The sequence below is a fragment of the Micropterus salmoides genome, unplaced genomic scaffold (genome assembly GCF_014851395.1).
Source record: "Micropterus salmoides isolate LMB-PRFRI ecotype aquatic unplaced genomic scaffold, ASM1485139v1 Ms_hic_scaffold_7, whole genome shotgun sequence".
Classification (NCBI taxonomy): domain Eukaryota; kingdom Metazoa; phylum Chordata; class Actinopteri; order Centrarchiformes; family Centrarchidae; genus Micropterus; species Micropterus salmoides.
In genome coordinates this window covers 15,154,180-15,174,890 of record NW_024044459.1, presented here as the reverse complement: position 1 = coordinate 15,174,890, position 20,711 = coordinate 15,154,180, and the positions used below count along the sequence as shown (strand labels likewise).

The 20,711-nt window shown below is 40.3% G+C and overlaps 2 protein-coding genes and 1 long non-coding RNA gene across 3 annotated transcripts in view; 2 read left to right on the top strand and 1 right to left on the bottom strand.

Moving 5' to 3' along the window:
- The first annotated feature begins 3 nt into the window (after positions 1-3).
- LOC119892489 (RNA exonuclease 1 homolog) lies at positions 4-8,317 on the top strand. Its single transcript, XM_038704757.1, is given in 17 exon segments — positions 4-474; positions 1,419-2,459; positions 2,462-2,997; positions 3,085-3,180; positions 3,352-3,607; positions 3,993-4,333; positions 4,456-4,599; positions 4,684-4,798; positions 4,874-4,945; positions 5,031-5,171; positions 5,335-5,448; positions 5,559-5,632; positions 5,714-5,818; positions 6,083-6,198; positions 6,525-6,663; positions 7,617-7,737; positions 7,944-8,317. Coding segments are annotated over 17 exon segments (3,654 nt in total). The 5' UTR covers positions 4-320; the 3' UTR covers positions 8,033-8,317.
- LOC119892488 (UDP-glucuronosyltransferase 2A2-like) overlaps positions 8,125-20,711 on the bottom strand; it is a 42,154-nt gene continuing 29,567 nt past the window's right edge. Inside the window, exons 4-9 of the mRNA XM_038704756.1 lie at positions 18,411-19,037; positions 18,090-18,238; positions 17,803-17,934; positions 16,061-16,148; positions 11,539-11,758; positions 8,125-11,283 (exon numbers count right to left, since the gene is read on the bottom strand). Coding sequence (XP_038560684.1) covers positions 10,998-11,283; positions 11,539-11,758; positions 16,061-16,148; positions 17,803-17,934; positions 18,090-18,238; positions 18,411-19,037 — 1,502 coding nt within the window. The 3' untranslated portion in view covers positions 8,125-10,997. The remainder of the gene's footprint in view (positions 11,284-11,538; positions 11,759-16,060; positions 16,149-17,802; positions 17,935-18,089; positions 18,239-18,410; positions 19,038-20,711) is intronic.
- On the top strand, positions 19,486-20,464 carry LOC119892491. The gene is made up of 3 exons (XR_005442558.1): positions 19,486-19,640; positions 20,120-20,310; positions 20,401-20,464. It is a non-coding gene; the product is annotated as an uncharacterized LOC119892491 (long non-coding RNA).

Sequence of the window (20,711 nt, the reverse complement as noted above, 5' to 3'; positions counted from 1 at the left end):
GGAGCAGCGCCGACCGCCGACGTGGAGGGATTACTGCGACACGGTGAACTACGACTACAACAACCTGGACAAATACTTAAATGAACCCTCATGACTCGAAATGTACCATAGGCCTATGTATATATTCGGGATTAAATTGGTTTAATTTCTCGAAAAATACACGCTTTTCGGGACAAATACTAATTTTGATGAATTAAACGGTCGTCTCGCGACCTGAGCAGAGCATTTATAAAGTGCGGCTGACGTCACCCGGGGTTCAGTTGGAGCCTCCACCTGTTGGCCGACAGTTAGTTAGTGATTTAACCAAGCGGTTTTTGCTGATGTTTCCCTCATCTGGTCTTTTTGCTGACATAATCTGTCCTTTTTCAAAAAGTGGGCTCTGTGAGCGGCCACACTGTTTGTACAAACATGCCACAGAAGAAGTGCGGGATATGTGTGCTGCCTCGTATAAATCATCGATAGTTGACTTTGCAGGTCAGTGTTTTGAGGATTGCTATCTAACCATAATTTGCAGATTGCAGTAACTTGTAGTCTTGCCTGTTAAACGTTTTGCATATATGTATACAGTGTAACTTTAGTATAAAGTGGGCTAGACGTGGGTTTAAAACTTACTGAACTAGCTTAAAGATGAAGCAACTTCACACTTAAACCAAAAGTCCTGACTGTCTCTTTTTGTTTTCAAATAACGTTAACTGTTAAAAACTCTCAAAATTAGATGGTATCACACTTAACCTGAGAATAAAAATACAATTAAGCTTAGCTATTGTCAAGGCAGGTAAGGAAAATAAATGGTTTTATGAGAATTGTTTTGGCATTATTGGTTCTTTGTGCAACAATTGATTTAAATTCTAAATACTTTTAAGCAAAGATCAGTTTGTCTTAAAATAAAGTCTTTAAATGTAAAAACACAAATAAATGAATTGAGAAGCTTAAAACAATCTAAAACTAATTATGGTAGTATAAAGCAGTGGTTCTCAAAAGAGGGTCAGCAAAAAGGTGCTAATTTATTTTCACTATATTTTTCTATCCATAAGTGACAGAATGTATGACTATTGTGGCCATGGATTTGATACACTTTCTGCAACTAAACATCCAAAAACTAAAAGCATATCAGATGGGGGTCCCTGGTCTAATATGTGTCAGTTCAGGTTGAGAACTTTGAGAGCCCCTGGTGTAAAGACAACGATTGCTCCTGCGTGCAGCCACAGGTCACCACACCAGCATTACCAGGGCACTAAGCGTTTTCCCAGCACAATGTGCACAAATTACTATTTTTAGGGGCATATGTGGCTAAATTTGTTGCATGTAGAGAGCCCTAAATACCCACAACTTATTTATATTTAACCCAATCTCACCCTGTACTATTTCAACAATATCATTAATGCTATTAAGTCCTTTTCCATATTCTGTTTGAACAGGCCGCAATGGCTATCCACACGCTGTCTGTGGAGCACCAGCGAATGATGACCCCAAAGATGGCCTCCAGGAGCTGGAACGGATCAATAAGGAGATTGAAACTGTAAGGCACGAGGTGGAGCAGGAGCAAAGGCGACTGTCCCGGTACCAGACTGTGCAGGCAGGCAGCACACACACTGCGCTTAATTCCTCTGTTTCCAAGTCTGACATTACAAGTAAAAATATGCACAGAGGTTCTTATGGACTGTCTTCATCCACAAATGTTACTAAAACGTGCTCCCGAGCAAGGAAGTACGTGGTTGACAACTCAAAACCAAGGACTGATTTGGAGTATGACCCTCTGTCCAATTTTTCTGCTGGCTTGCGTTCTTACAGCTCATCGGGTAAAGAGCAAAAAGTGAAAAATGGACAAGGTTTGAAAAGGGCAAGAAACGCTGTATCTTGTGACCAAAAGAAGCCAGTCACATATCAGGCTCAGCTTTCCCGATCTCCAGAGCCACTTGATGACTCTAACGAAGACTGCGTCTTGATTATTGACGTTCCTCCCTCGCCTGACGAAAAGAGACTGCGAGCTCAGAAACCTGTTGATTCTGTTCCTGGCAAATCCCTCCATGATAAAGTAGAGGTAATAAAGGACGCCCAAACAACAAATATTTTACTTGATACTCCACCGCACCTTGCAAACAGTGAGGTGTGCAAGGTCTCATCAACGGTAGAAAAAAACAGAGTTTATAGTAGTTGTGTTGCTGAAAACAATAAAGGTCCATCTGATCTTTATGAGAACAAAGGATATGAAAATATACCCGTTTATGGGCATGAAGATGACATAACTGGATGTTTAGAAGACCTGGCATGTGAAAGTCTGAAAATTAGTAATCACTTTCAGGCTGCTGAAACACAAGTGGAGGAAAGTCCTGAACCTGCAAGTCCTGCTGCAACCACAGTCCAGCAAGATCCAAACTGGAACAAGCTGGTGGTGGAAAGGGAAAAAACAAGTTTCAGATTGAATTGCCTCCGTGTGAGCTGCCTCATAGTGTTGAGAAAATGAATCCAGTGCAGCCACATCATTTTTCACCAAAGAATTCACTTTTTTATAAAGCCCCAGCCGCTAACCCAGACTCACCATGCAGGCAACACACCAAGCAAGCCCTGACTACAGAGCAGCCAGCTCAGAACAGAGTTAGTAATCAGTGGTCTTCCACAAAATGTGTACCCTCGGTGTGGCCACATAGCCAGGAAACGTCAAGCAAAATGCCAGGGCAGATGCAGGGTAAAACTATTCCCCCTGCAAGCTACCCGAAGCTGGCAGAACCAGCTTCAGGCAGCAGCCAAGGTCAGGCTTGGCACAATTTGTCAGCATCAAGCTTGATGAACAGAGTAGAGTCATCAACTGAGCAGCTTTTGGTGAAAGAAGAGGATACTGAGGATTTAATAATCATTGATTCCAGCTCTGATGATGAAAATGAGCTCAACTATTCAGAAATGGAGCTGTCTGACAGTGACCCGATGGAGGAATGCTACAGGATCTTCATGGAGGCAAACAGTAAGGATCAGGGAAATGAAGAGCAGCCTGATGTGTCTGTAAGTATGCTGTGGACGCTCCAAATCCAAGATGAAGAAATGTCTTCAACAGTGTAAAGATCTCTTCCATCACCTGCTCGTTTTTAGGTTGGATCTACGGATGTGGAGAAGCCGGAGTTAAACAGCAAACCCCAAGCATCGTCAGGAAAGAAGAGGGTGGCTCATGAAGCCAGATATACAGAGGTACATGTTACATACAAATACTGTACACTGCAAGGCTTCTTTCAATCTCCAAAAAGGAATTTTAATTTTTTCCTGTACTAAATTAAAAGGTAAATCTAGTTAGGGTTAATTGAATACTACCGCTGCATGTATTTTCAGCACATTTTTTTATTTACTTGGTCAATTCTGCAGCCAGTGGCAAAGAGCAGACCTCAGCCCCAGGTGCTGGTTCCCCTATGTGGGCCTGCGGTGTCAGGATTTTACTCCCAGCCCTCCACCGCCTCCAAGTTCCAGCAGGTACAGCAGAGAGCCTCCATGCTGGCTGCTTCGGTTAAAGGTGGTCAGGCTTTTGTTTCCTCCACCTGTGAGAAGAAGCCAGAGACCCAGAGTGCGCCTTCTCCTGCGGCTCAAACCCTTGAAAACGTGCAGCCTGCTCCATTGCAAAATGGTAAGCTTCTGTTGGCTGTAGTGGATGAGGTTTTATTAGGGTCTTGTTCTTCTTTTCTTTTGGAAAGATTACCACTAAAAAAAATTTACATAATATTGTGTCCCAACACAAGCGTAAAATAAAATGTTAAATATAAAAACATTATATCATTGCGTAATGCAAAAATTGAAGCTTTTCCTTAAATTTAAATATTTTACTTTCATCGTATCTGTCTGCCAGTAAAACTTTGTGAGACCTTCCCTGTTTTTCATACATGTAGATCAAGCAGCATTTATTTTCTGTTGCTGTATGCAAAACTCTAAATAGAACTTATTCTAGTGGTGTATTTTAGTAGCTTTGTCTGCATGCATCATATCTGCATGTGTGTTTATGACTTATTCCGCAGCTTACATTAACTACGTACCTTTGGGAACTGCTGTGATCGAAGTAGGCAACAACTTGCACTTGATCCTCCCAGAGGGCGCCTTCCCTCTGCCTGTTACTTCCAGCTCCAGCCAAGTTACTTCAGTTCTAACCCCAATCAGTCAAGTGCATATGAGCACTGTCGCCGTTAAACAAATATACCATCCACCTTCAGTCACCCCTCTGCAAAGATACCGCACAACAGCGCCTGTGCTCATCCCTGCGCCGGCACGTAAACCTTCACTAACCTCTGCTTTTGCGTTGGCACATTCAAACCCGGCTGTTTCCACTACTCCTCAAACACCTGTCCATGCTGCTGTTAAGGTGAGTGGTTAAAAGCCGCCTTTGTTGGGGCCAAATTCAATTACTATAACTAAACATGTGTCTGGTGTAAGTGGGACATGGTTTTTATCTGGTTAATATTAATAATGAATATATTCTTTCAGCCAGTGCCTACTAAACGTAAGCTGAAGCAGCAGTGTGAGGCCACCAAAGACAAAGTGCCCCATGACATCCGTCAGCGTTATATTAACATGTTTACGGAGGAGTTCCTCAAAACGACAGCCAATGTTAACGATGCCTTTGAGAAGGTGAGCTTGTGCCACTTAATGTCATCCTCCTAACTGACCAACTATAGTCTAGATATTAATTTCCATCCCTGTTCATGTTGATAGGCTCTTGCTGAAGAGAGGACTGTGTATAATCGCAGTGTGAACAAACTCAAATATCTGAGTGTTGCAGTGAATGCACTGAAGAAGCTGAAGAACCAAAGTGGTGCTGCTGTAAAAGGTGAGAATCTCTGGGGAAAAGCCACATGATGCTGAGACTAGTTGTATTTAATCCATTTATATTTTTCTTGTGCAGATGAAAATGACGTGAGCAGCCAAAGATTCAAAGGCAACATTCCACTTAACCTGAAGAAGTTTAAAGGAAACGGTGAGAATTTGTTTCTTTTTTTTATGATTTTGTCATTTCATTCAAATATTTTGACAGCTTCTCAGTGAATTAATTTTTCCAGCAGACGATATGGCCTTTTATGAGAGTTTAAAGGACTACATTTTGACTGAGGAAAAGCTGATTGAGAGCAACTATCCTGTCCAGCACCCAGAGAAATCTGGTTGTGCTGTTCTTTTTGCTGACAATAAGAAGGGCAACGCAGACCGTGAGTGAAAACATCATATTGCAGCTGCAAGACAGTTTGATGCTATTCTCATATTATATCACTAGAGGGCACACTTGTCTGTGCTGTACTGATAATGACTTTTCTCAGCACATTTCACTCTGATGTGTGTTTTGTTTTTCCTCCTCTATTTTGTTGGATAAAGCCCTCAAGAGGATCTGCTGTCGGTGTGGGGCCACATACTCTGTGAGCCAAACGGGCAAACACACCCGTAAGGAGGAGTGTAACTACCACTATGGGAAAGGAGTTAAAAATAAAGGTGAGTATATCATAGTTTTATGTTTTCCAAACGTTTCAAAATGTTTACCATACAGTGAACGCCATCAGAAAATTGTGTAGATAAAATTTATTAAATTAAACTGTTAACAGTGCCAGGTGGCGTGGAGACCCGCTACAGTTGCTGTGAGGGCGTCATGGGAGCACCTGGATGTCAGGTGTTTAAGGTAGGAAAAGACGGTGTGAGAGATTATTCCGTAACTTAAATGTTGATTGATTTTTATATAGTTTTGTCTTTTCTTCCTCAGTTGCATGTCCACGATTCGCTCAGCCTGAATGGGTTTGTGTCGACCGTTCGCAGACATCCCTCAGATACGAGCTGTCCTGGGGTCTACTCCTTGGATTGTGAAATGGTGATCAGCTTTTTTTTTAATTTTTTTTTTTTTTTTTTTGAGGGGCCCAGTTTTTATAATCTTCTCCACGTTTGAAACAAAACCCTAACTCACTTCTGGTGCACGATTTAAAACTAGTGTGACACCCTGATGTGCACATGTGGCTGATGTCAAAACAAACATTAATCAGTGGGTCTGTGGATGGAGTTGAAGCTTTTTGATATTTAGCTGGCCTCGAGTCTGAAGTGAAAACAATATAAATTGTGTTCATTTTTGTTGTTGTAGTGTTATACCATTCACGGTCTGGAGCTGTCCAGAGTGACGGTGGTCAACTCTAGTCTGCAAATCATCTATGACACCTTTGTCAGACCTGATAATGAGGTCATCGACCTCAACACCAGGTAATGGAATTGGATACTTTGCTATTTTTCCCCCTCTTTTTTTACCCCAATATGCTCTTTACACCTGTTCATATCAATATCAATATCCACCCTCTGAAACTGGTAAGAACTCAGAAATTTATGTTAAAGCGCATGTCGTGTGTCTAAAATGAGAATGTAAAGGGGAAACAGAGGAAAATAAAGTTCAACAGTTTTGCATTACAATACAACATGCGTGTCCAAAGATCATTACTAATGCTAGGTGATAAAGTGAAGGAAATGATACTGTATTGATGTATTTTAATCAGCCAACTGCTCTATCAATATCCTGTGTGACACTTGTCAAGGTTTTCAGGCATCAGTGAGGAAGATGTGAAGGGTAACTGCACCTCCCTCAGAGAGGTGCAGGAAACCTTATTGAGCTTCATCAATGCCGACACCATTCTGATTGGACACGGCCTAGAAACAGACCTCTGTGCCCTCAAGGTGACTACTGTAAGCTTTTCCCAACATTATTCATTCACAACATGTATCGGTTTCAATCGTGGCTAACCTGGCCAAGGATTTTAAAAACCAAGCTGTGAGCGTGTTTGCATAAACCAAGAGGTTTGTAACCAAAAGCCACGTTACATCCAACATGACTGCCTGCTAAGTTCTTAACACAATTTCTTTGCCAAGAGCCTTTTTAAAATTGTTATTTCAGGAGTATCCCTATGCATGGTTTGTTATAACTTATTCATTTGTAGACCTTGTTTTCTATTTTTATTTTAATTTAATTTCAGTTAGTTTCTTCTGTTAGTCCATGGGAGCATCAGCAAAAGTGGTGTTGTCTAGATGATTATAGTGGTGGGGTTTATATAACATGGATTATTATTATTATTATTATTAATAACCTGAATGTAGAGGTTGTTGACAAACAAATCTAAACACTTCATGAGAAAGTATAAACTCTGAATTAACTTGACAGTCACAATTACAAACACTTTTACAAATATGACAACATGTGTCAGACACATAACTGCATTGACCAAGTGGAAGTCTGGACACGTGTATAATTGGCATAAGGGTGAACAAATGCTAGTTGGCATTTAACATTAAATTACCTACTTTGGTAGCAGTGTTTGAATAATCCAAACCAGTATAGAAAAGTCCAGAGAACCTTTTCATCAGGTATATCTGTCTAAACAGTTACAAAACTGGTAGGATTTTCATCTACCATCTTAAAAGTGGGACTAGAAGGTCACACTTGGTGAAGATTAGTCATTTCAGTCCCAACACCTACTGGTGTGCAGTGCCATCAATGGAAGACTTTTTTTTTTTAATTATGTTAGTTTTTTCCACCTGTACCTCCATCTTCATTACGGAGTAATGTTCACTTTTCCTATAGAGGCTGATTCCCTAAGTAATAATAGCTTCAGATATCTTCCTCTTTACTGTAGTTTCTCCATGGTACGGTGGTGGACACATCAGTGGTTTTCCCCCACCGTCTGGGCCCCCCTCACAAGCTGACCCTGAACAACCTCACTGCTGAATACCTCAGGAGGATCATCCAAGAGAGTGGTGGGTCATCATGGATACCTACAGCCACCATACAAGTGTTTGTTTTGAATGTCCATTAAGTTAAAATTCCACCTTACAACTGAATCTAAATCTAAACTCAAATAAAGAAATGGCTCAAAATTTAAGGGTTAATTTATATAGCTAATGCATGTTTTGTCAATGTGTATTGACAATGTATTTACATACTGTATTAATGTTTCTCCCAGTTTGTGGCCACGACACTGCAGAAGACGCTGCTGCCTGCATGGAACTTATGTTATGGAAGGTGAAAGAAGATGGAAAACTGAAAAAATGATGGAAATAAAACATATTCATACATGGGTGGGGTGCTTTAATGCAAATTTGAATGTCACCTTTATTTTTGACACGATGATGACATGGGAGGGCTGTTTTTTTGTTTTTTTAGTATTATTACATCACTTGATTTATATTAATGCAATATTTTCTGTATGTTAAATTTTAATTTGCAGCCCATGTGTCAATGCCTTTATACATATCTGTGATTGCACTGTTGTGTACTAAGAAAACATGAAGGGGTGGGGTATCATCAGAATTATCAAAGTAAAGGCACAGAATGAAATCCCTTTGTGTGTGGTTTCTTTTTTTAAGTTACACCACCCAATGAATGAAAGCTTTTAATGTGAAATTGGCTACAGGTGCAGTTATGCTAATTAGTGCACACCTGTCAGCAATTGAAGAAATCACTGGTGATACATGAAGGAGCAAACAAGAAGACTTTCCACATACTGTATTGGACAGAATAAATGGTTTGTCTGTGTAGAGAGGAACTGTTTTTCAGGCCAGACTGAACTTGAGTTTATGGTGACAAAACTGTTGCTCATCTTTATCATGCAGATGACTACTTAAAGAAAGCAGTTAAACGACAATATTAGACACTGTAACCTGTGGCCTGTACTACGCAGCGAGATAACGGTCTTATCCAGGTAACTTCAGGAGTAACTTTGTCAGTCGTCGGGTGTATCTTCCCGGTTAACCCGTATTACGAAAGGTGAATAGGTGTTACCCGAGGGCTGCGTTTGAAAAGTCTTTTTTGCTTAGGAAGGTTCCTAACTGAGTGAAGTGAACCTGAAGTATTTCAATGCTTCCTTTCATATCACCTTTAGCATAGGGTACACCGGACCATCCGTTACAAAGGAAAGGAGAGAATGCCGTCCCACAATTCCTTGCAGCGGCAATATTTGTTGCAATATCACAGACATCAGGGACAAGTAATGGACTGCTGTGTGTGTGTGTGTGTGTATGGGAACTACTGTAATACATCTTTATCATAATTCTTTGTTAATGTATTATCGATTATGCCTATATTCTTATTGTTGCACTATATATTGCAGTTTGTGTGGTTATACCTACAGTAATAGCCTACATCTATCTATCTTTAGTCCTTGCCTATAACAAGCCCTGTGTTATCACCTGTGAATGAAAGTGTGTACATCTTTCTAGATCACAATACTTTGTAAAATATACTATATTATCAATTATGCCTCTTATTGATGCACTGTAGGCCTACAGTATATTGCAGTTTGTGTGGTTGTAGCCAATCTACAGTAGGCTAATACATCTATCTAGATCATAATACTTTGATAAATATAGCCTACAATATTATCGATTATGCCTATATTCTTATTGTTGCACTGTATATTGCAGTTTGTGTGGTTAACCTACAGTAATAAATCTCTATCTTTGAAGAAGGCCAGTGATGTCACCTGTGAAGGAAAGTGTGGTGAGTCATGATGACGACTTGTTGGTTGAATCCAAGCTAGACTGATTTTAACAATAAGAATATAGTTATAATCAAAAATTAGTAGGCTATATTTAACAAAGTATTATGATCTAGATATATTTGTTACTGTAGATAGACTATAACCACGCAAACCGAAATATATAGTGCAACAATAAGAGTAGGCATAACATAGTATATTTAACAAAGAATTATGATAAAGTATTACAGTAGATATAACCAACTGCAACCAGTGGTCAGTGTGGCAGCGACCACTATCCTTAGCGCCCCTAGTGGCAGCGACCCAAGACTGTGGAGCCTCGTATCATGCCCTCTCTTGCCTGGCTCCAAATTAAAAGATTAAGTCTGGTTCGTGATGTCTTCTTCATACTTTGGTGTTTTTGAATTGAATAACGGCAATCGTGCGAATAAAATACTATCTATTCATTTCCAGGCCATTACAGCTTATTTATAAAAGTTTGATAACTTGTTGAACCTTTTTCATTATTTGTTTAATCATAGGGCTGAAGTTTAGGTTATTGCAGAGTTTTTCATTATCACACCCAGGTATATAACTGGGTTCACAGGGATACCATTAACTTCTGATAGTTCACATTCCTTAAGTGGTAGCCTAATAAACAGATTTGTTCAAGTTAATTCTTAAGCCTAATACAGTAGAAAATTCCTCAACACATCTAATTGCTTTGATTCATTCCTCTCTATTAGACAAAAAAAAGAAGTATCATCTGCCAGTTGATAATTTAAATGATCTAAGGTCACTTTAGGTCTACTTTGGAACCATAGACTGTATAAAACCTTGAAACTGACCTCTTTTAATGTGTACAGCCACAGATTGTGTAAAAAGGAACAGAAAGGAGCCTTCCCTCAGAGACTGTGGTAGCGACCAGTGGTCTGTGTGGCGGCGACCAGACCACAGAATTGGCTACAACCCCCTCTCGTCTCGGATTATCAAACCTACAATGGACCTTATGTGCAGTTTTACCTTTATATCTTAATCATATTACACAATCCCGACACAATCAACGTGCATTCTACTGTGGTAAATACGGAGCGTGCGCCGTTGTGAAAACCTCTATCTACACCGCCGAACACACCCCTTTTGTGAGAACGCGCACCAACTCTGATTAAGTTGACACCGGGTTAACACGGACTCAACTAACCAACATCTTACCTACCGTCGTAGTACCGTTTAACTCCAGTGTAGGCAGTCAGAGTTTGTCAACCCTGAGTTTGCCTGATAACCCCGACTTAACTCTGAGTAGGCTGAACTCCCTTTGTAGTACAGGCCACTGTTCTCATGAATGTCTTAATTTTTTAACAATTATAATTAGTTGTTTAAAAGTAGTAACAATAACTCGTCCCAAGCCAGTAATTGTCACACAGTCCAGAGCTTTGTGGTTACATTATCTGCTTTACACCAGCAGGAAAACTGGTGAACTGTTATATAAAGGTTGTTTTTTCACCAGTCTGTTCTTTACCAACTACATTTCAGTTCCATCAGTTACTCAGCCTTTGTCTTTGTCTTTCCCTTTCTGCCACAGCACCTCCGGAAGCAGAAACTGCAGGTCTTAATGAAGATGAATATCAAGAACAGTATGATGGCAAGGAGGAAGGCCACAACATCCAGGCTGTGATACTCGTACCAGGTGAGCTCGTGGGCCTGAACCCTCAGGTGCTTGGCCCCTTTGTTTCTCATGGTGAACTCGATCCAGAACACCGCCTCATCCAGAGGACTCATTGGTCTGTCATGGTGGATACTGGACAGCCGCATGACATTCTCCTTGTACCTATGAATGTGGATATACAGGGGTGAAAATGTGGATTAATACGTTATTTATTTCACATTTTTATTCTTTAGTTTTTGCCTCCCCAAGAATGGGAGTGGGGTTATTGTATTTTAAAACTTTAATCTCCAACAAGAAATCCTTGTGTCTGCATTATTAATGTCAAACCTCCATAAAGGCAAATTGGCAAGAAAATACCCTTTTTAATATATATATATATATATATATCCTTAAGTGCAGATAGGTAAGAGAACTCACGATTTCTCGTTGATGACAGCATTGACTGCATCTCTAAGGTCCTCTGTGTTCATGAAGTTCAAGTCTACAGTAACTGCAGCTCCCTTAGCCTTCATGTGGATCATGTTGTCTGGCTGGTCACCGAACATGGGGATGCCCACCATGGGAACACCGTGGTAGATGGCCTCATAAATCCCATTTGTGCCGCCATGTGTGATGAAAGCTCTGGTCTTGGGGTGACCTGATAGGGTACCAAAGATCATGAAACACCCATGAAAAACTCCATGATGTGACTACTTGGCAAAGGCTTGTGAGTGGAGGCTGATAGATCAGAGCCCATAGGGACGGTGGCAATCATACACACAGGCACCTACCTTAAGGACTTGTGCTTTTTTTAGTTCACCCTGTAGACACAGTGTTGGTCCAAGCCAGGCATAAGCTGTGTCCCAATTACCTGCTACTTAATAAATCGCAGCAGCTTTTGAGCATGTATTGAAAAGTTTCAAAGTATACTCTAATAAATAACTATTATATTTTGGGAAAAACATGTTTCTCATGTTGAGTTAAGTTGGGAGTGGCATTCCAAACAAGTACTGTGTAATTTCCTATTGGTATAAAACAGTTAGATTAGTGAGAGTATTTTTTATTTTTTAACTGTAACCGAACCAGATATATGTTTAGACTGCTTTGCTTCCCTCAATCTTTACCAACTAACTTCAATAATTTCTTCATCTAAACCATCAACCTGCCTCTTAGACCCCATCCCGACTAGGCTGCTTAAAGAGGTTTTACTCTTAGTCAGCACTTCTATACTAGATATGATCAATCTATCTCTATCAACAGGCTATGTACCACAGTACTTTAAAGTAGATGTAATTAAACCTCTTCTGAAAAATGATCGGATGTTTTAGCCAACTATAGACCTATATCCAATCTTCCATTTCTCTCTAAGATCCTGGAGAAAGCAGTTGCTAAACAGCTGTATGACTTTCTACACAGCAATAGTTTATTTGAGGATTTTCAGTCAGGATTTAGAGCTCATCATGGCACAGACAGCACTGGTGAAAATTACTAACGACCTCCTTATTGCATCAGACAAAGGACTTGTCTCTGTACTGGTTTTATTAGATCTAAGTGCTGCATTTGATACCATTGACCATCAGATCCTATTGCAGAGACTGGAACATTTCATTGGCATTAAAGGAACCGCTCTAAGATGGTTTAAGTCCTATTTATCAGACCGATTTCAGTTTGTACATGTTAACGATGAGTCCCCCATGCACGCCAAAGTTAGTCATGGAGTTCCTCAAGGATCTGTCCTCGGACCAATCCTCTTCACTTTATATATGCTTCCTCTAGGCAGTATTATCAGAAAATATTCCATAAACTTTCATTGTTATGCAGATGAGACTCATCAGTTAGCTAAACTTCAAATGTGCCTTCAGGATGTTAAAACTTGGATGACCTGTAATTTTCTAATGTTAAACTCAGATAAAACTGAAGTTATTGTTCTGGGGCCTAAGCACCTCCGTGACGCATTATCTAAAGATATAGTTTCCCTTGATGGCATCGCCTTGGCCTCCAGCACCACTGTGAGGAATCTTGGAGTTCTTGAACATCCTGTCTAAAAATGATGCAGAAAAACTAGTCCATGCATTTGTTACTTCTAGGCTGGATTTATGTAATTCCTTATTATGAGGCTACTCGAAAAAGTCCACTAAGACTCTTCAGCTGATCCAGAATGCTGCAGCATGTGTTCTGACAGGAACCAGGAAAAGAGATCACATTTCTCCTGTTTTAGCTTATCTGCATTGGCTTCCTGTAAAATTCAGAATAGAATTTAAAATCCTTCTTCTCACCTACAAAGCTCTTAATGGTCAGGCACCATCTTATCTTAAAGAGCTCATAGTACCTTACTACCCCACCAGAGCACTGCGCTCCCAGCATGCAGGTTTACTTGTAGTTCCTAGAGTCTCCAAAAGTAGAATGTGTAGCATGACTACATTGTTTTATTAAATTTATGAGAATTAATACCAAATTATGAATTTTAATATTCAGAAGATATTAATCCATAAATCTCTCGTTTCGCGGGGCACCACCCGATATTCAGTTCGCCCAGGGTCTCGGGACCGTTGAAGAGCCAGGACCAAGCAGAGGACAAGAGAGAGAGACAGCATGGGTCGCTGCTTTTGTCTGTTGTGGCGTGGTTCCCAGAGGGCAGTCCTTTGTTTCCCGGGCGGAGGGCTTGTTTCCGGTTTCCCGAGAGACATATTAAAGTTAATCAAAAAAATCTATTGGCATGTATTGTAATTAAATATCTTCCCACAATCAAACTTTAATTGCCAAACGGTTGTACCGTTCTAAGTTTGAAACATTTGATAAAAAGGAGAACAATTGTCAGTAGTTAGACCTTAAAAAAGGTTAGCACTTCATAGGAATCACAGATGAGAGGAACTTAACTAGCTTTCTGGATATAGGCTATTGGCTGTTACATGTTCTTAGAGAATATAAGCAAGATACATGAATGGCATTAGATTATGGACAGATATATAAAGTGACATATACATTAAGGCATTTCAGACTAGAGCCCTGCATTTCAGCCCGAGCCCGACGGGCCCCGACTTATTTACGCCCCTGGGGCCGGGCTTCGGGCCACTTTTCACTTAAAACCTTCCACTGTGGATGCTGTTCTTTTTCTCCATGATGCTCTGTAAGAGACTGTTCTAACTTTTCGTTTGATTGGACTTTATTTTCGTTTAACTGTTGGAAACTACTGGAAAAAAGAATGGCCATGTTCTTTGGTGCATTATAAGGTAAGATAACCTGCAAGTTTGTTTTTAATTTATTTTATTTAATTTATTTAGATTGTAGGCTATTGCTCATTTCGTTTGGGAGCGCTGTTGAGAGCAGCCTGCCTGCCTCACTGTAGTATTTCAAAAATGTTGTTTTACTCACTGTGGTTTAATAAATAAACATTTATTAAACTGTCTGTGTGAACAGACTTGAAGTGTTTTGTAGCTAAGTAAAGTATTAGCTTGATTTGAGAGGCTAAATTGATCAAACATGTTTTACTCGCTGTTGGCTCGGCTGTTTGGTCGTCATTAAAAAAAAAATGCTCCAAACATTTGTCTAAATTGACTTTATAAAGAAATGAAACTACTAATAACTAACAAAACTGACATATTTTAATGGCTGCCAATAGGGCAGGCTGTCGCTGTGTAATGAAAAAAACAAACAAAAAAAAACAAAGGCTCAGGCTCGGACGGAGAACTTTGATGAACTGTCACACGGGCTAGGGCCTGAGCGCCTCGGACCAGGGCCGGGCTCGGGCTCTATTTCAGACGATGGCATGTAATACTTATTTTGTCCACTTGGGGGAGCTCGGGTTACATGAGGATAGCTCTGCTTGATCCTAAAACAATCTTCTTAGGAGCTGGGGAATTTAGTCATTTTTAACCTTAAATTCAAGCTGGAAAATTAATATATAGGATGGATAGGAGTATAGGATGACATTTCTTTATCATCATTTCTAAAGGAGGTGTCAGAAAGTATTGTGAACAAAGCATTGGTTACAAAAAACGAATAAAGTCAGATAACTTTGCTGAAAATTAAAACACTGCAAAATTAACTTATTTAGATTCTTTAAACCACAAACAACAACACGGTAACCTAACTACTCAAATGGAGGCAAACGTAATCAAGTAACTAAAAGGTTATTTAATTAAACAAGGTGGCTTTGAGTCTTGAGGAGACAGTGCTCTGTTTAGACAAAGGAATTTAGGCTGTTCCTGGGTGTCCTGGAGTTCCTCACACCTAGGTGTGACGAGGAGATTTTCCTTTGACGTGAGGTAATTAAACAAAGAGCAAGGTCAGTTGCCATGGTTACGTGTGTGGGGGGGCAGTTTAGGGTTTCCTGACCTCTCTTAAGAAGAGTTCAGATAGGCTGTTGTAATCTCTGGTCAGTGTTCCTTTTGTCATTTTAACAGTTCAGGCACCGAGAGGCTTATCTCGGCTGTTGCCAGAGGTGGCCAGTTTTATGATCAACTGCCCAGAAATAGCACTTAGGGAAAGAAACCTTTCAACCCCCCTCCTTTGGGGTCTCAATAGTGAGATAACTGTTGTTGTGATTTGGCGCTATATAAATAAAATTGAATTGAATATATGTATATATAATATAATGAAAATTACCCCCACTTTTTCCAACTGCATCATATAGTGATGTGTTAATGCATCCAGTTATGATAATTCAATAATATTATGTAATAATATTATTGAATTGGAACATTCTTGGTAATAATGAAGTATTGAAAGAGTACTCTTGCTGTTGGTACTTAAAGTATTTTTCAATGCTAATACTTTTGAGACTTTTTTACTTTAAAATTTTGAATGCATGACTTTTACTTGTAACAGTATTGCTCTCCAATGTCAGTTTTAGGATTCTGTATTGTCAAATTAGTAATGAAAACAAACAAACAGTGATGGATACCCTATTTCATTTAAAAGTATAAATCTTGAGGATTACTGTCTTGAAGGCCTTACTTACCCAATAGGTCATTCTGAGGGATCCAGTCGTATATTCTGGTGTTGGCACCCAGCGTCTTTGGTTTTTCTCCACGGTATCTCCACAGCACCTTTTTAAACAATGGTAAAAAGACTTTTAGACCAACACAGTGCCAATGTTATGTCATGATATACATAGCAGCACATTTAATAATTACGCCCAAGTAATAAGGAACAAGCACTAACCTTAGCAAGCCTTCCCTCTTGACTCTGTCCCCTCTCACCTCCTTCAGTTTATTGCTCCTGAGCTCCTTCCTTTTCTCCACCTCATCGTCTTTTCCTAACACTAAAGCAGCTACAGTGAAACATCTTTTAAAGAAACCCACTCTCAGCCCTTCTGTCTCTCTTCTTCCAAAACACTTCATTTTGCTGTCTTCACTCAGTGTTCTACTCTCCACCAGAACAACCTTCTCCACCCTCATTAGTATAGTTTCAAGCCCACTCAACTGAGACTGCCCTTCTTGCTCCGCACTGCTAGAGCAGCCTCCCTCTCCTCGGTTGTCATCCTGCTAGAAGTCAACGTTTGACACAGTGAACCACAAGATCCTCCTCTCCACCCTCCAAGAACTGGAACCACAGTTCTTCTGTGGATTTAGGCAGACTCACTTGCTTCTCTCTCTTCATGTAATCCAAGATTTGTTCAGAATTAATGGTCTTCTCATTGCTGAGGCAGATACTTATTCATCATGCAATACCATCTGGGAGGTGTCTGATTAACCCCAAATGTATTCTGCAGCATGAAGGAACGACCCCAAACATACTTCGAAAGTCATTAAGGACTATCTTCAGCGTAAAGAAGAACAAGGAGTCCTGGAAATGATGGTATGACCCACCAGAGCCCTGATCTCAACATCATCTAGTCTGTCTGGGATTACATGAAGAGAGAGAAGCATCTATGGCTGCATAACTCCACAGAAAAACTGTGGGTAGTTCTCCAAGATGTTTGGCCCTGCTTGCAGAGTTCCTATAAAAACTGATGCGGCGTCGAAGGCAAAGGGGTGGTCACACCAAATATTGATTTGATTTATACTTTTCTTTCCACGCGAGATACTTGCATAAAACAAGTACAATTTATTAAACTAAAGAACAACCTGGAAAGGACAACCTCCCAGAAAGAGCGAGGGGCATCACACTATGAACTTGTATTTTTGAAATCATTCTTACCTTTACAACATTTGCACACCTGCCTTAAACCTCTGCATAGTTGTCTATCTACCCACCCACGTCCTGCACCAATATCCTGATTCAACTAGAAAAAAAACACCGTGTCATTATAACTTTATTACCATTAATTGCAAATCATGTGTTACTGCTGACTTCCTACGTCATCATAAGCTTATTAGCTTCTATCCCTTCCCTTCTATCTCCCAGAGAGGTGTTGGTTTCGTTAAATGCCAGCATGATAGGAAAATCAATTTAAGACTTGAAATTTGCGGGAATCCGCTGCAGTTAATATTTTGTTGCCTTTGTTTCATTAGTTACATAACATCACCTGTTCACCACCACTTGTTTTTTGAAGTTGTCGCATGAAGGACACCCGTCAAATAACATTCCTTTCAACTATACTGTTGGAAAATCCACTTTAAAAAAGCCTTCCTGAGTTTTTAAAATATTCCTTGCTTGGAACTGCTTTGCTATGTGATGACAGTGTAACCGTGGCGTTAAAACTGTGTTCAAAGGTTATTCAAGTGAATTCCAGTAGTCACACAGAAGTTGACCTCTGACCTTTTGTGGGATCTGAGCGAGGGCTGAGGCGATCATGTTTCCCTTCTCTGTAGTGACGTTGTTGATGAATGATCCCAAACTGAAGACCACGATGCCAGCGTCTCCAGAACTCTGCACAAACTTTTCCATATCCTGTAAGAAGAGTAACATTATCTCATCGCAAACCAACAAGCATTTTATTTTATTTCCTCAGCATTTTAATGGCTCATTCTCTTCATTGTTTGTCAGGAATACTGTGGAGGTGTAATTAGACATTAGTAGGCCTGTAATAGTGGAGACAGCCCTACCTCTGGTAAAGGTTTAGCAGGTCTGCAGTGGATCCCACCAACAAATTTGAAGTTAGGAAGTAAAGGGCGAGGGAAATCAAAATCCCAGTAGGTTCGCATCAACCAGATGTCTGCTCTACCCATCACTTCACAGGCACTGGTGGGTGTTCCTGTCACAACGCAAAAGTAATGGATGACAGCCGCCCATTGAAAAGTATCACCAATACTTAAGATGAGATGGCTAATTTAAAATGTTTATTTACTTAAATGTCAAATTGTTGACAATTAAAAAGTGACATTGCAATTGCATTAAACAGTGGTTCTTGTAGCTGAGTTACTCACCTTTGACTTCAGAGTAATATTTATCTAGTTCTTTCCAAAAAATATTATCGATCCCAAAATCCTGCAGTGCGTAGAAGAGGAAGTTCCACACTCTCTCGGAGAAGTCCATCTTGTCAGTCAGTTTGCTCATTGCACCGGGGACAAAGGAAGGTGGAGCTGGTAGCTGACCACACTGTCTCTCCCAGTTATGGGCTAGAGAAAAGCGCAGGGAGAAGACCAGGGGGATGCCCAAAATCTCTGCTACTAAGTCACTGCCTGCATAGAGGGGATCAGCCAGGAGAAGGTCATAATTTCCTTCCTTCAGCTTCTTCATGATGGTTTCTGATTTCACCACGCCGTCCAACTGCTTCAAAGAATACTGCAGATCGACCTTCATCATTTCCATATATCTGATGTAAATCTGCAAGTAGCTCATATGATCCATCTCGTACATGGAGAAATGAAGGAACTCTTCCATGAACTCCTCAATTACCTCCATAGAGACGGAGACATTGAAGGGTTCATAGCGAAAGCGGGAAGACTCACTGCTGTTCATGAACATCGACACGCTGGGGACCAGAACCGTCACCTGGTGTCCCCTGTCGATCAGCGTCTCCAGGACATGCTTCATGTTAATCCAGTGGCTGCCTTCAGTGTACCACACCAAAATGTTCCCTGCATTTGTGCTCCATGTCACAGAAAGTACCAGCAGGACACAAACAGAGAGACGCCGTCCCAGCTTCATGGTGCCTGTTTGTCACTGGGAAAGTCTGCTGTCTCCCGATCCTTTTTAAAAGGTGCTCCTAGAGAAATAATCATTAACTAAACAAAGTAGAACTCTGGCTTGTAGCTCCTCTTTGTGCTACATAAACCCTTAGATAACAGACCCACCTCAAGCAAGTGGTTGGAGGTAAAAGGGTAGCGGTTGTAAAGTTAACAGTAGGCCTATTATAAAACAAGGATAGTCTCTAACCTGTACCTACTAGAAATCCACAAAATGAAAACACTTCAGATTCCCAGATTGTACTTGTTAGCTATGGAGTGGGTAAAATTACAAAAGATCAATGATTTCCGGTCAAGTGAACACACTTGCGTAATCTCAGGAAGTTGTGGGTGCCTGTGCAAGAGTTTGACGGACTATATTTTGACTGAGGAAAGGCTGACTGAGGGCAACTATCCTGCCCTCAACCCTGAGAAATCTGTTTGTGCCATTCTTTTTGCTGACAATAAGAAATGCAACGCAGACCGCAGGTAAAAAATCATCTGTCAACTATACTTCCTAAAAAGACAATTTAAATTATTTTCATATTCTCTGGAGGGCACACTTAATCTGTGCTGTACTTGCAATGAGGGATTCTTGTCTCTGCTCTCTGTGCGGGCCTATGTAGGCAAACACATATGCAAGGAGCAGTGGAATTACCACTTATCAAGCACTCATCAAAACAAAGTGCTGTAGGTTGAAAACAGCTTACCTCAGAAATCCGATAAGAGGATAAACTAATTAACCTTATTTTCTAATTTTCTTTTATTTATTGTAATTGATGTAATCACTCACATACTTTTATTGCATAAGTCACCAAACAGCAATTTCACATCCATGTCACTAGAGGGCGCATCACCCTTGGGTTGTGTAGGATAATAGTACCCCAGGCAGCACTGAGGCAGAATAAATCGTCCTGCTGTGAGGATAACACCAGCTAAACATGTGTCTCTTCTATTCTTTATCACAGGCAGGACTGAGAACCTACTGCCACCCTGACCATCAAGTTAGGGAGTAAACAAAAGTCACAAAGTGCTTTACATGGTTGGACAACAATGTCAACCTTTCAGGGCAGAGGCATATACAATCAAGCAATTAAAATGATACAAAGTTTAAGTGGAAGAAGATCCCCACAACAGGGATGACAGTAATAATAAAAAGGTGAGTATATCATAGTTTTATGCTACAAAAACATCCCAAATGCTTCAAAATGTTTACTATACAGCTTATACCATTGGAGAATTGTGCCAGGTGGAGTGGAGACCCACAATTGCTGTGAGGAATTCATGGGAGCACCTAGATGGCAGGTGCTTAAGGTAGGAAAAGACTGAGAGATTATTTCATCAGTTGATTTTCTTGTAAGACTTCCTCAAATATGCCAGCGGGTAAATGTCTGATTGATTTATATTTTTTATTTATAAACTGTATTCTTTTTTCGTCAGTTGCATGTCCACGATTCCCTTAACCCACATGGGTTGTGTCAACCGTCCTCAGATAGATTGTGGTTTACTCCTTGGGTTGTGATCAGCTTTTTTTGAAGGGCTCAGTTTGAAAATCAGCTT